Below are 15,377 nucleotides of genomic sequence, written 5' to 3'. Positions count from 1 at the left end.
GGGCTGTGTGTGGGGACATTACTGGGGACATTACAGGGGGACTGTGTGGGGGAGACATTACTGGGGGAATTTGTGGGGTACATTACTGGGGGACTGTGGGGACATTTCTTGGGGCGTGTTCACAGATAGCAGTAGGATGGGGCCTCGGTTTGCTCACACATAAGTTTCCAGTGATGGTTATGTGATGGATAACGAGTGGTGTCTTGTATTTGTTTCAGATGTGTGAGCGCAGCCTTACAGTATTTTGGGACAGTGTTAGGGCAGCAGCAGGATAACACTGTCAGGGTGTGTTCACATGTTGCAGTTACAATCAGCTTTGAAGTGGTTTTAGGTGCAGTTTTGTTAATTTAACAGGTGAAAGACCTGATCTGAACAGGTAAATTTGAGTTTGAAGGGGAAACCTGTCTCACAAATGTTGTTCACTTAAAATAACAAAACTGCACCTAAAACCACCTCAAAACTGATTGCGATGCATTTTTAACTGCAACATGTTAACGCGCTTTCATAGAACCAAGATATTGGGACAATGAAGGAAATAAGATGTCTGTGTGCTGAACTCCACAGGAAGGAGACGTGGTGATGCCTAATAGTGAAGTGAACTGCATTCACTGTATGTAACACATAGGGATTTCTCCTGTGTTTCTATAGCTGTATATACCCTCAGTAACGTTGTTATTGGCACAACCAAATGTGAGGGGGTTACGTACAGGAAGGGTCATTACTTAAAGTGCAGTACACATGCATTGGGGCCCGTGCCCTGGGATCTTTTACCACCCTAGCAACGCCCCTGCCTGTAACTAAAAATGGCATTCAAATGTACACTTTTTTGCAACATATAAAAATGAATAAAAAGTGATCAAAGAGTGGTACAGTCCTCAAAATTATAGCATTGAAATTGTCATCTCATTTGCAAAGGATGACACTATGCACAGCTCAGCATAAGTATAAACTATGCACAGCTGAGCATAAATGTACTTGTTATAAGAGCCCACAAGAAAATATTGCAAATGTGAAAATTTCAATGCATTTGAAATTTGTTTCCAGCTTCCCAATCCACTGCACGGCATATGAAATACCTAGGAAGTACAACTGGTTCTGCAGAAAACAATCCTTCACACTGCTCTGTACACATTTATGAATGTTTTATTTTAAAGAGAAAAAAACTGAAACAAAGTAGAATAGGACAGCAAGTGCTTAAATGAGTGGAACAGAGCTAATTGTAGTATTATTAAGCCATTCATGTAGGAGGTCATTGGAGGTGTTTGGAATTGGGCAAGGGTAATCAAATAAAAAAAGGACCATGCTCTGATTCCCATTTCCAGCATCACCTGTCACGTACCTGTCCAGTAAATAGCACAACCACAACAAGACTTAGTGGAATTTGTTAGACTGGATAAGCGGTGTCGAACTCACCCTGCAATGACCCTGCAGGCTACTGATTGCCTAAAGCAGATAAGCCACCTTGATAAGGGTAAACCTGCTGTCAGAGCCTAACTAACGGACCCTGAGAGACACTGCAAGGCGACAGGGTCAACTTACTTTGCCTGGCAGCTTCTGGATGGTGGAACGGACAGGTAACAGGAAATCAGAGACTGACCGTTGTTCACACTAGGACACAGTAATCTGTTAAGGCTATGAGACAAAACAGAGACAGGGAAAGCGGGGACAAAATGGAAGATATACAACACTGAGTGACAAACACCAGATACAGACAGACTAGCAAAGTCAGACAGCACCAAGTCAAAACCAGGATGGTGGCAGAGTTACAGAATCTAATCAGAAGAGAGGTTGAATAATGAAGCAGAGGTCGGATACACAGAACAGCAAAGCAATAACAATCATCAATAGGGGAAGGTATAAGGAGACTAGTAGAACCAGCAAGGTGTAATGGACAGAGCAGACACACCTCCAAGGGCTGACTGGATTAGCTGTTCAACACTCTAGTAACCCAGGGCTGAGTTGCAGAGAGCTGGGCTCAATCAATCTAAACACTGCAGTTCACACATACAAACCCCACAAAAAATTAATGCCACCTAAACCGTAATCTGTGGACAAAGAAGGACTTAGGCAAGGATGTTAGATAACCATAGTCTACTGTTCTTCAACACTGTTCCAAACAACATGAGTTGCTATGCTGCAACCAGGAGCAGGCGAGAGTATGTACTGTGCATATGTACATGAACCCTCTAAAGAGGTTCTTTCTCCACCTCCACTGACAAGAATGCTAACAGCCCTATCTACTCTGAAATGGTGGGACCTAGAGGAAAAAAATACAATTGTGCTACAATCTATAGAGCAACACCTATTAATGTTGCAATGAGTTGGGATATTAATTACAGCACAAGACAAATGTACAGTAGTTTCTACTCAGCATCATATATGTACAGAAGCTGAGCCATAACTGTAGGGTAACAGACCCCACCTGTGGCACCCATGATTAGCGAGGACTTCAATTGTGGTTGTTGAACCTGTAGATGTACAGGTGCTGGATATTTAAAGAATTTCCTTCATTTCTGTGTGTTGTTAAGTGCAATCAATTTATGTTACTTACATGTGATCATAAGGAAACAATTAAAATGATCTTTAGTGAATATAGTAAATAATAAGAAAAGTACAGAAAATATAGATACTATAGAAGTTCATTCTAAATATCAGCAAAGAGAGTCAAGAAGAAATCACATAAAAATGGTTTTAGGTGAAAAATAATAAGCAACTTAGATTTTAATTCCAGTGGCTATCTTTTGAATGAAATTGGCAATGAGAAAATTCTAACTTGAGTGTGAAGGTTAACACAAAGGCAGGGTGTATAATACAATCTGTAGCGCTAAAAATACAAGTCAAGCAGTTTTAACTACAAAATATATTAAACCTTCAGACACAAATTTGCCCTTCATGGAAGCAAAATGCTTTATCCTTTGCTTTCAGCTATGAGAGGCATTTTCTACCTCTTGCCATTTTGCTGTGAAATGACACTCCTGGATTCTGTACTTTGTAAAAAAAAATAATAACATTCCTTCTTTTTAAGGGAGGTAATTCAATTTTTCTTCATAAGCTCAATGCATGGCAGATTAAATTAGAATGATAAGTTCTATTACATAGTCTAACAAAGGTTATCAGTTTTTAGGTGCATATGTTTAAATACAATGGTTCACGTGAAAAGGAAAAGGTTGTATCAGATTTTTCCATTGTAAAGTCACTAAACTCTGGGCAAAATTTCCTTTTCTTTAACACTTTGATTTTGTTTTAATAGGTGCTCTGTATATTAATATATGGCAGCCAGAAAAATTGGATGGATAAGAAACCTACGTAGCTTCAATGAGTCTTTTCTTTATCTGCCCATTTTTGTCCATGGATTTAGCACATGTATCAATGAACGTATTTGATGAAGCTGAATGTTACACAATGGCAACGGAGTTAACATTTATTTCTTTAATTGCTCAAAATATAAGTCATTTGATTCTTCCAAACCCTTTAAACCCTTTCTGCAGCTGCCAGATTATATTTCTGTGTGTTCTTTGTCATGAAACAACTTTTCCTTTAGAAAAGAGAAAAGTTACTTCCATATTTAAAGGACTTAGAGCACTGAACATTTTATTCACCCTCTTTATAAAATAAAAGCCTTCCCATCTTCACAACCAAGTCTTCATTCTGTATACTTTGTTAGAGTACAGATGTTATAGTGACTTCTAAGAGGTGAATATTGCAACTCTTACTCTCTAAAATAAACATTTTGGGGCATATTTATCATATTTATTTAGCCCAATCCACCACCTTCACACCAGTGGGGTGTGAAGGGGAGTGAAAGTGGGGCGCGGCCGCTCTGGAGTAGGTCGGCGTGGGTTGTTACTGTCCCCACACCTGTGCACATGCTGCAGCCAGCGACTTTTCACATGTAAAAACTCACTGGCTAAGTTTATTTCTAAGCCAGGAAGGGCCTGCCGTATAAAAAAACATTGCGCAAGAGCAGCAGCAGGGCTATCATACGCCGGTGCACGAGCATATGATAAATATGCCCCTTTAACATTTTGAACTGGATTTTGGCCTTTAAGGTTTTACCATTTAAAATATACCATTCAGGCCCACTACTGCTTCTCTCATACATCCCCACTCTCCTCTTTTTGTTACTGTGTGTTCACTAAGGGCCAGTTCACATCTCGAGTAAATAATGCAGATCCAGGTCACGGAGATCTTATGAAGTATTCTCTTTAATTTACACTCGTGTGACATCCAGCTGTATACCTGGATGTCGCACGAGCATAAATAAAAGAGAATACATCACAAGATCTCCGTGAGCTGGATCTGCATTTTTTACTCTACATGTTGCCATGCCCATCTGCAGCGGGGTCAACCAGAGAAATTAAACAGAGATACGTTGTATTGGAAACATTTTACCTAATCTGTGCATTTATCTTTTCCTGTTTTTGGCTTTCAGTAAATAATACTAACAAAATGATGAAATAATGAATGTGTTAACTGGCCCAAACATGCCTTCTATTGTGACACCTTCTGTAATGTTGCTCTCATGGTTAGAATGATGGTTACAATTATAGTAATACTCTTATACTGTATGCTCTCAAAGCATTGAGGGTCAGCAAGGGCACACAAAGCTGGTATCAGAAAGCAAGACTATATTTTGTACATAAAGTGCTGAAAGAAACATTTAGGCAATGTGAGAAAACATACTGCAAAGCAAGAAGGCTCTCAAAAATAAGTGTAAACAGAAGTTGTGAAAATTTTACATCAACCCCATGCACACAGGCAATGTCATGAAGAATTGTATGCAACATAAAAGAGAATAAGGAGTCCTGGAAACACTAATGTGGCCCCCACTGAGCTCTTATCTTTGACAATCAGAATGATTGGAGCAAACCTACATGCACAGAAGATCAAGGTTAGTCCTTGAAGATGTTTGGAACAGCTTGGAACAACCTCCCTGAATTTATGCTGTTTTGAAGACAACAAATCGTCACATCAAATATTACTATCAATTGAATTATTTTTGTATTCATCACTTTGAATATCCTCTATGGGTAAAATAACAATTCCCAAAAATCTTTTTCTCATACTTCTTATTTTCCTGACTATGTGGGCATTCCTGTTCACCTTTAATTAATAAGGTGTGCCGGTATAAATTTGATTCACTGTCAGACTGGGGTTCCTTAGGCCCATTAAAGATAATTAGTCCGGGGGCTCACTCTTCATTGTCCCCAGGAAATAGACTCGAGCAGCCTCCAAATTGGGATGTTTTCTGCTGGACCTCTAGAGTTCAGTATGGCGTTGGTCCACCAGGGGATCCTTTGGTACTGTGGTGGGCCAGTCCGACACTAATTTCAATGCCGGCGAATCAATGCTAATGGTGCTAGATAGTAAAGGATATGTACTATGGGCAAGGAAGTAGAACTCTGATACAAATATTTGTTTGAATACTGTGATATGTATTGTTACAATAATTCATATTATAACTTTGATATGAGTTTTATTAAATACGTTTCCATAACACTACAAAAACAACAGCATTAATGTTCTTTCCTTTTTATGATAGTAATTATTAAAAAAATAGTTCTGTCCTAAGTGTTAGTTTACAGGTGCACAGTGAACATAATGTACAATATAAGCAGTGTTACATACACATGATCATTACTGTATATACACTGTTCAGAACATACTTTCATAGGAATTACTTAAGAAAACGGAAACTGGGACGAATGTTCCTACTCCTGTTAATTTGACAAGCACTCAATAAGCAATGTGAGATGCATTAGTGCTAATGTTTCCAAGCTGTCAATTTAGGTAGTAAAAAGGAGGAGCTGCAACATAAAATATATCTTAATTCTTTTCAAGGCTGATTTTCTGATATTTACTTTCACACATTCACTGACCCAAAAAGAGTTGCCATAGTTACACTAATGGATTAAGGAGAAAAAAGGAATAGGTGACAAGAACTATTTGAATATTATTGTTTTTGTCCCTTCACAAGATGCTTATGGCAAATTGACCTGCTAAAGGAATATAAATGTGTTCAGCTCTGACCTTCAGTAGTGAAGGAAATGCACATGACTTAAAAATGCATTTCATTTACACCATTTTGAACACTTGTCTGGTTCTTTTAGTGTCATCTTGAATCTAGTTGTACTTACTGCTTGGCATGTGTGCAGTATATTCTGTATAACTGGTGTTGTATTGTTTCATACAGTACAGCAAATATACTAATCATATTTATAAAGACCTATTTTGAAAATTCTGTTCAGCTCTGAGTAACACCCATTAACTTGACGGATATTACTGACAATGTTCGGTTACGGTAACCCAAACCGGCTAAGCTCAGCACAAAACCCGAACTAGCAACAACAAACACAAACTATTCACAGGCTTTCCTATTTGTCCAACCCATGTTAAAATGAAACATATGAAAATAAACAAAGAATTTTGGTCCAATGTAAATTATTACGTTATTAACTCTGTACAATGTATCGGCATATATCAAATGTATTTAATATGTATAATGAATTTACTAATTTACTAATTTGGATGCAATTTTGACAGCTATCAATTAATATTTTAATCTCTGGTAAATACAACTTTGTAAATAATTCACAAACTGTCAGCAAATACTGCGCTTCGCACCTGTCACTGTAAACATGAAGTTTTTGTTGCTGTAATCGTTGTGGTTATAAACCAGTTAACAAATTATTTGCTGCTCTTATAAATATACCTAACACTTTGAAATTTATTGTCTAAAGTCGTCATTACAAAGGGATTGCATTATCAATTTTTCATAACTTATTTAAATGAGGTATAAAGGTTATACAGTATGTTCTTTCTCATCTTTTTTATTTTCTGATACACTGGAACAGATTCAATGCAATACATGGAAGGGTTTTTTGGACATAATGGGGCAGATTTATCAAGCTGTCTGAAAGTCAGAGTATTTCTAGTTGCCCATGGCAACCAATCACAGCTCCCCTTTAACGTCAAACATTCATAAATGTGTACAGAGCAGTGTGAAGGATTGTTTTCTGCAGAACCAGTTGTACTTCCTAGGTATTTCATATGCCGTGCAGTGGAGTGGGAAGCTGGAAACAAATTCCAAATGCATTGAAATTTACACATTTGCAATATTTTCTTGTGGGCTCTTAAAACAAGTACATTTATGCTCAGCTGTGCATAGTTTATACTTATGCTGAGCTGTGCATAGTGTCATCCTTTGCAAATGAGATGACATTTTCAATGCTATAATTTTGATGACTGTACCACTCTTTGATCACTTTTTATTCATTTTTATATGTTGCAAAATGTCAAAAAAGTGTACATTTGAATGTCATTTTTAGTTACAGGCAGGGGCGTTGCTAGGGTGGTAAAAGATCTGGGGTAAAACCCCCTTCTGTACATAACCCTCTCACATTTGGTTGTGCCAATAACAACATTACCGAGGGTATTTACAGCTACAGAAAACAGGAGAAATTGCTACAGTGATACACATACAGTGATTGCTGGTGACATGTCCAATTTAGACTATTAGACATCACCATCTCTCCTTCCTGTGGAGTTCACCACACAAACATCTTGTGTCACATGTTGCAGTTAAAAATGCATTGTAATCAGTTTTGAGGTGGTTTTAGGTGCAGTTTTGTTATTTTAAGTGAACAACATTTGTGGAACAGGTTTCCCCTTCAAACTCAAATTCGCCCGTTCAGATCATGTCTTTCACCTGTTAAATTAACAAAACTGCACCTAAAACGTTGATTGTAACTGCAACGTGTGAACACACCTTGACAGTGCTATCCTGCTGCTGTCCCTAACACTCTCCCAAAATACTTTAGGCCGCGCTCACACGTTTGCATCTAAACAAATACAAGACACCAGGTGCTCATTATCCATCACTGGAAACTCATGTGTGAGCAAACCGAGGCCCCACCCTACTGAACACGCCCCAAGAAATGTCCCCACATCTCCCCAGTAATGTCTCCCCCACACAGCCCCCTGTAATGCCCCCCACAGAAAGCCCCCCTATAGTGTCCGCATTAATGTCCCCACAGAAAGCCTCCCTGTATTGTCCCCAGTAATGTCCCCACACAAGTCCCCCTGTAATATCCCCAGTAATGTCTCCACACACAGCCCTCTTGTAATGTCCCTGAGTAATGTCCCCACACATAGCACCCCTGTAATGTCCCCACACACAGCACCCCAGTAATGTCCATACACACAGTTCCCCTGTAATGTCCCCCAGTAATGTCCCCATACACAGCACCCCTGTTATGTCCCCCCATAATGTCCCCATACACAGCACCCCTGTAATGTCCCCCCGTAATGTCCCCAAACACAGCACCCCTGTAATGCCCCTCAGTAGTGTCCCCACACACAGCACCCCTGTAATGTCCCCCAGTAATTTCCCCAAACACAGCCTCCTGTAATGTCCTCCTGTAATGACCCCCACACACAGCCCCCTTCTAGTGTCCTCCTGTAATGTCCCCACACAGATCCCCCAGTAATGTCCCCAAACATAGAACCCCTGTAATGCCCTACTGTAATGTCCCACACACACAGTCCCCAGTAATGTCCCCAAACACAGCCTCCTTCTAGTGTCCTCCTGTAATGTTCCCACACAGATTGCCCTGTAATGTTCCCAGGGTAATGTGCTCAGCTCATTAACCCTCTTCAGGCACCTTTAACAGCACAGTGAAGAATTGTTGACATCTACCAAAAGGATTATGGATTGTAAACAGTGGAACAGATTTATCAAGTCAGAATATTTCCAGTTGCCCATGGCAACCGATCACAGCTCCCCTTTTAAAATATTCATGAGCACTTTTAAAATGAAAGCTGAGCTGTGATTGGTTGCCATGGGCAACTAGAAATATTCTGACTTTCAGACATTCGATAAATCTGCCCCATTCTTTGCAGAGAGGAGGAGTAGATAAGTTGTGAGATTCCTCAATACCAGATGCTGTAGGATGGAGCAGTGGTGGTGAACCTATGGCACGGGTGCCAGAGGTGGAACTCAGAGCCCTTTCTATGGGCACTCAGGCCATCACCCCAGGACAGAGTTCACCAAACACTGCAGTCTTCCTGCAGTCCCAGGCAAATTAAGAGATGCTGCTCTCAGTGCTATTTGACACTCCATTGGCGGTTTGGAACTGCGGGAAAAGTGAGAAGGTTTTGAAAGAACTGCATTATATTTGGAGGTCATCATGCTGGACCCGACCATTCCTCCTTTACAGAGAGACCCTGGAGAGAAGCTACAATGTTAATCTGAATTTGCTCTCCTTCTTTCAACTGGTGGCATCAGACCGCCGATACAATTACAAGATGTGAAAGAACTGGTAGCAATAAGTTACTGTTTGTTTCATGTTGGCACTTCAAAGTAAATAAGTGAATTTTGGTTGTAGTTTGGGCACTCGGTCTCTAAAAGGATTGAGTACCCACGCTTAGCCATCTAGAGGATGGCTAAGCGTGTAATATGCAGCAGCAATGTCTAATACTAAAATCTTGTCTGTCTTCTTTTGTATTAAAATTAGCTGACTACAAAAAAACACCTACAATATTAGCATATGTAAGTATATTACTTACTCCCATGCACAGTCGGACTGAGCATGGAAAAACAACCATTTTTTGCTGCATCGGGTATAGCGCAGCCATGACACCAATGTGTTGTGGACACTTTATAAATACATGTGCAAGCAGTTTTCACTGAAATGAATATGCAAAACCTGACGGAAAACGGGTGCAGGGGTTTTAATAAATCTGGGCCATTGTGTTCCAAATGAAAAGCTTGTGGGGCGATTTATTACATCTCTGACAGGTTTGCTGTCATTGCACCTAAGATGTGTCCAGAAAATGGCGAAATTACGGACATCCGACCCTTTAGGTATAAAAACAAGCACAACAAACCAGTCAGAGTTGTGATAAACTCCCCCTTGGTTTAAAAAATAGGTCATTATTGTTGACACAGTTATAATACTTTCAGTCTGGTTGTTGCTAAGCATTCAATAAATCAATTCATTTGTTTAACTATAAAGTAAACTGTGCATTCATTTACAAGATATATACATTTTTAAAGCCATATAAATGAAAATAAGGAAAAAGCACCTTAAAGAACATTAAATGTTATTTTTCTCATTATTTCAACCATGTTTGGCCAATATTTGGATATTTCCATCTCTTTAGAAAGATAAAAACTCAATTTTTGCCATATATTTAATTATGACCTATGTTAATAGCCCTATACATTTTTAACTTTACATTAAAGGAGATCTGTGATGTCTTTTTGAGAAATAATTAAAATTCTTTATTATTGCCATACAACGTTTTGCTTGCTTTTTATGGCAGTGCAGTGTAACATGATAATTATATAGTTATACTGGTCAGGTCCCTTCAGAGGTGATAATAATGAATATATTTTTTTATGTCTTAAAATGTGAAAACTACATTTTTATTTACTTTTAAATGTTTTATTAATGTCTTTTTTAATTTTTTGCACCCTAGGGTACTTTAGCATTAGATGGATTGATTGCTAGTATCATTAACTGTAATACAGTTCTGAGGCTTTGAGATTACCGTTGGGTATGTATTAATTGAGTACATTTAATCATTATCATTTTTTTTTATTATTTATAGAGCCCCATTACTTCCATTGTGCTTTACTTTCAATAGGGGTTCACATACAAAACATGAAAACGAAAAGCAAAAACACAAACTTAGGCTGAACTTGAGGAGCGAGATCCCTGTCCATGATAGCTGATTGTATGAGAAGATGCATTAAGGGATTTTTGATTAATTAGTATTACATTTGCTTTATAATTTGCTATAAATGTAGTTGGTCATTATACATGACATGTACAGTGTACCGTATATACTCGAGTATAAGCCGACCCGAATATAAGCCGAGACCCCTAATTTCAACACAAAAAACTGGGAAAACCTATTTACTCAAGTATAAGCCGAGGGTGGGAAATGCATTGGTTACAGCCTCCCAGTATATAGTCTGCCAGCCCCTGTAGCATACAGCCTGCCCAACCCCTGTAGCATACAGCCTGCCCAGCCCCTGTAGTAGGAAAAATAATAACACTGTACTCATCTTTCCGACGTCCCCGATAGGTCCTCTTCTGTCTCAGACAGAAGAGGACCTATGGGTGACGTCAGAAAGGTGAGTTTTGTCTTTATGTTTTTAGTTGACTCGAGTATAAGCCGAGTTAGGGTTATATACTCGAGTATATAAGGTATATAGTATTAGCAGTATATTTCCTGTGTTACTGTAGTAAAGAGTAATTCTTTTACCAGGCCTTTGTGTTTGTAAACATTTTTAAAGAAACCGAAATATTGCAATTCAACTGAGAATTCTGCTCACTGCTCAGTGTGCAAGACATGACTCATATACATCTATACATTAATACATCTTATATATAAAGTGGACATGTTAATAAGAGATTTACACTAAGTTGCAACATAAATACATCTTATAAATAAATAGATACATGGTTATTATATACAGCTTGAATTATTTCAAAGGCTACTTTATCAATAAATAAGAAGTATGAAATATTTTCATACTTACGATTATGTGAACGTTTCTCTCATCAGACTTCATTGAAAATTGGGAAAATGCATGTAAGAGAAAAAAAATCATAAATTGTCATTGGGTATGGTTATATTGAATTTTATTCCCTGGTACATACATGTTGACCACCAAACAAAAAAAAAATGAGTGGAGTAATCCAAAGATGGCTTCAACAATTGACTGCAGGCACTGCTACGCCCGTTTATTTGAGACCTGAACCCCAGGTTACTTTTAGCACATGTGGTAACTTTACAGCCATACATTGCTTATTTTAAATGGACCCATAAAGGTAGGTAACTGTATGGAATTCTATAGATCCTGTCCATTTCATTAAATTTTTTCATAATTTAACATTGCGTTACACTAACATGTAATTTTTGTCAAACTGTAACTAAAGTTTCTTAGACACTGGAGTAAAGAGCATAAAGATTTGTACTGGGAAGTGGGAAGCTTCAGAAGGGACAGCCAGGCCAGTGGAATTCCGGACCGAAAATTGGCTACATGTAGGAGGAGAAAGATCCAGAAAGTCACACCCCACCTCAGAGGGTATTCTGAACCACAAGTATTTGAGTATTGAAGGAAGCCTATTTTTCCTGAGGACATATGGGAAAATGTCAGGGGTTGCTGGCTAGCACTCAAACATATAGGTTTGTGAGCAGGTTATTGAACATACAATACAAAGATAACATTACCTATGTGTTATACCAATATAAGATTAGACCTATGTGTTATACCATTAAAAGATTGTACAGAGCCATTATGTGAATGCATATATATGACATAAAGAAGCAACCAAAACAATATACAATGTATCATGGTTTCTACACCAGAAAACTTGCATAAAGGCCCTGAAATAATCGAAATTACTTGCAAACCACTAGTAAACGTGATGATTATCCCTCTTCCACATTTTGTGAATTCACCCTTTATGGCATCTCCATGTATGAGGGGAGCACAGTCTGCAGCACAGTGGTCCAGCATGGATAGATCCTGACCTTGCACCTGTGGACTACATAGACCATGTAAGCGTTCACCTTGCATGGCTTTTATCATATACTGGGGCATGAGCGCGGTTGTATGATCCTCTTCAATGAGTCTCTATTAATTTTATTTTTTTCTAGGTAGAAATTAAACTTAAGAATGGTAAAATAAAGCAAAAATTATTAGACTTTATGAAATCATATTAGTCTAATTAGAAGTGCATAAAATTATATTGCTTCTACCAACTGAATCCTATTAAGATTAGAAAACTCAATATCTCATCTGAATGGTCTTTAATTGATCTATACACATTTTGTGAAGGCAGACCCCTATGTCACATTTTTTTTTCTGTAAACAGATACATGAAAGAACATTTACAGTCCTAAACAGTATCGCTAGCTGGATTTTCCATTACTTTGGTTATCATTTTTCTCCAGCTTAATTAAAGATACAAGAGAATAAATAATCAAGCTTTTAAGGTGGCTTTTAACCAGAGTTATGGCTCAATGTTGGCTAAATTGCTGTACAATTGAAGACTGGATGTAGAAATCATTGTGTTTCAGTACAGAAAGCATACACAAGGCCATATTAGTTACTGTTTGTTTCAGTTATACATTATTTATAAAAGTTTTTCAATACTGGAAACAGTAACTGAAAGTACGAGTGTAACAGTGAATATTTCAATAGGCCGACTTAAAACGTATAACTTTAAGCTACAGCATAGTATAGCAGTGGCATAATCAGATTACTAAACTTGGGGTTTTTAAACTTAGAAAAAAGATGGCTGAGGGGAGACCTCATTACAATGTACAAATACCTGAACAGACAGTACAAAGATCCCTCCAAAGATTTTTTTTATATCTAGGCTTGTGGCCAGGATAAGGGGGCATCCTCTACGCCTTGAGGAGAGGTGGTTCTAGAATTGTCATAGACGGGGTTGGTGGATTCTTTGTACATGCTCAAGAGAGACCTGGATTCCTTTCTTGAAAGCAAAAATATAGTGGGTTTGTAACGTCCGTGCCTATGTCGCACTATCCGTAGTTTGCGGAATAGAGGCATTTATTTGTGTGGGAACTGTAGCTTCTGCTTGTGTTTGAATTATCTGAGCCACACCCTGCTCCTTGCATTTCTGTCCTGCCCAGCAAGGGTTACTAGCCTGATGGACAGTTTCCCCAGTGTGGTGCTGGGGGCGTGTCCGGGATCGGCCTCATATACCTGCCCATTCCCATCTTACCTGGCTGGTTATTTTGAGTCTTCTCTTTCCTTTGTTTATACCAGTTTGATCTTGAGCTGTCTTCGCTTGTATGCCTGTATCTATACCTGACTTGTATATTACCCGTTTGATCTTGACCTGACCTGTATAAAACCTGTTTGATCTTGACCTGACCTGTGTATATCTCGCCTGTACCTGTATTTCTGCACCAGTGTGAACACTGAACTATATCTGTATTCCGGTTACCTGTCCGCTCCACCATCCAGCAGCTGCCAGACGAAGTAGGTTTTCCTATCACTTTGTAGGGTCGCTCAGGGACCGTCAGTTAAGTTCCTGATAGTGGGTTTGCCCTTATCAGGGCAGTTTATCAGCTTTAGGCAGGGCCTTAGCCTGCAGGGACTCCACAGGGTGAGTTCGCCACCACCTACCTAGTCTGACAGCTAGCGCCAAGCCTGGTTGTGGTTGCGCGGTTGCTGGACAGGTACTGACAGGGTTATGGGGAAAAACATTTATGTAATTCTTGTGTGTTGGATTTTATCGACCTGCGTCTCTTTCCAACTTAAAGTACTACTAGCTGTAGCTCCCGGGACTGCCTGAGATAGTAAATAACTGCTCTTAGCTATAGCAAAATAAAATGTGTTAACAAATAATTTTTTATATGTATCTATAGACTGTCTCAGGCTGTCTGTGACCGTCTCTTTGAGTGACTGTCTCTGACCATCTCTTTCAGTGACTGCCTGTCTATGGTAATTTTTTAAAAAAAGTATATTATATATTTTTTTTTTTCCCTCAAGGGGACTAGAAACTTGGATGCTCTGATCACACTTTCAATAAAGTAAAATACTATGGTACTGCAGCACCAGTACCATCTGAGTTGACATAAAGCTCTCTGTCTGGACCAAATCTAGGGTTTGCACTGGCCTTCTCTAGGAACCTGGCTGGCATGGTAGTGCTCAAGTGGTTTAAAGTCCATGATCAGCATTTACATTGACACTGGAGCTTGGCTATCAATATTTGCAAGGCTCCTGCTCTAATTGCATGGGCTCAAATTCTGAGTCTGTGCAAGCACTTGGACATACAGTATGTCACAATGCAATAATGGCCATATTGGCTCACAACAGATGTTAAAAATTCCACATTAATGGATACAAACTCAATTTGTTATTGTAAACACAAACATTTAAATTTAATTTTAACAGAAGGGTAAACCCCACCCCCTTGCCATGTTTTTGTATATTAGGTAGGAATGAATCTTAGTAACATTTTGTTAGTAAGAATCACATTTTTCAAATAAATGGTGGGGGTTCCTACAATTTTCATACAGCCCAGGGCCATTTAACACAAAAGGATGTTTAAACCAGGTTTTCATCTGTCACTCAGTGCCAACTAGTCAAGGCAAGGGCTCATTCAGATGGGCATTTTTGAGGTCCATATGCTATCCATTTTTTTTGCGGGTGGCATGCTGACCCATTGATTCCTATGGATCTCACTCTCTGTCACACAGTGACAGAGAGTGAGAAAAAAATTGCAGCATGCACAATTTTCATTTCACACTAAGACTCCAGGACACCATTGAAGTCAATAGATTCAGCACACATCGTATGCAGTCCGGTTTTTATAAACTGTTGC

The 15,377-nt window shown here is 38.8% G+C and overlaps 1 protein-coding gene across 3 annotated transcripts in view; it reads right to left on the bottom strand.

The window, feature by feature from the left end:
- The window catches only part of LOC140126705 (dynein axonemal heavy chain 3-like), an 883,215-nt gene that overhangs the window by 398,689 nt on the left and 469,149 nt on the right, over positions 1–15,377 (bottom strand). For all 3 annotated transcript variants that reach the window (XM_072146467.1, XM_072146468.1, XM_072146466.1), the window contains exon 41: positions 11,552–11,578. In XM_072146467.1, coding sequence (XP_072002568.1) covers positions 11,552–11,578 — 27 coding nt within the window. The remainder of the gene's footprint in view (positions 1–11,551; positions 11,579–15,377) is intronic.

The sequence above is a fragment of the Engystomops pustulosus genome, chromosome 4 (assembly GCF_040894005.1).
Source record: "Engystomops pustulosus chromosome 4, aEngPut4.maternal, whole genome shotgun sequence".
Classification (NCBI taxonomy): domain Eukaryota; kingdom Metazoa; phylum Chordata; class Amphibia; order Anura; family Leptodactylidae; genus Engystomops; species Engystomops pustulosus.
This window is presented reverse-complemented; position numbering and strand designations above follow the sequence as displayed.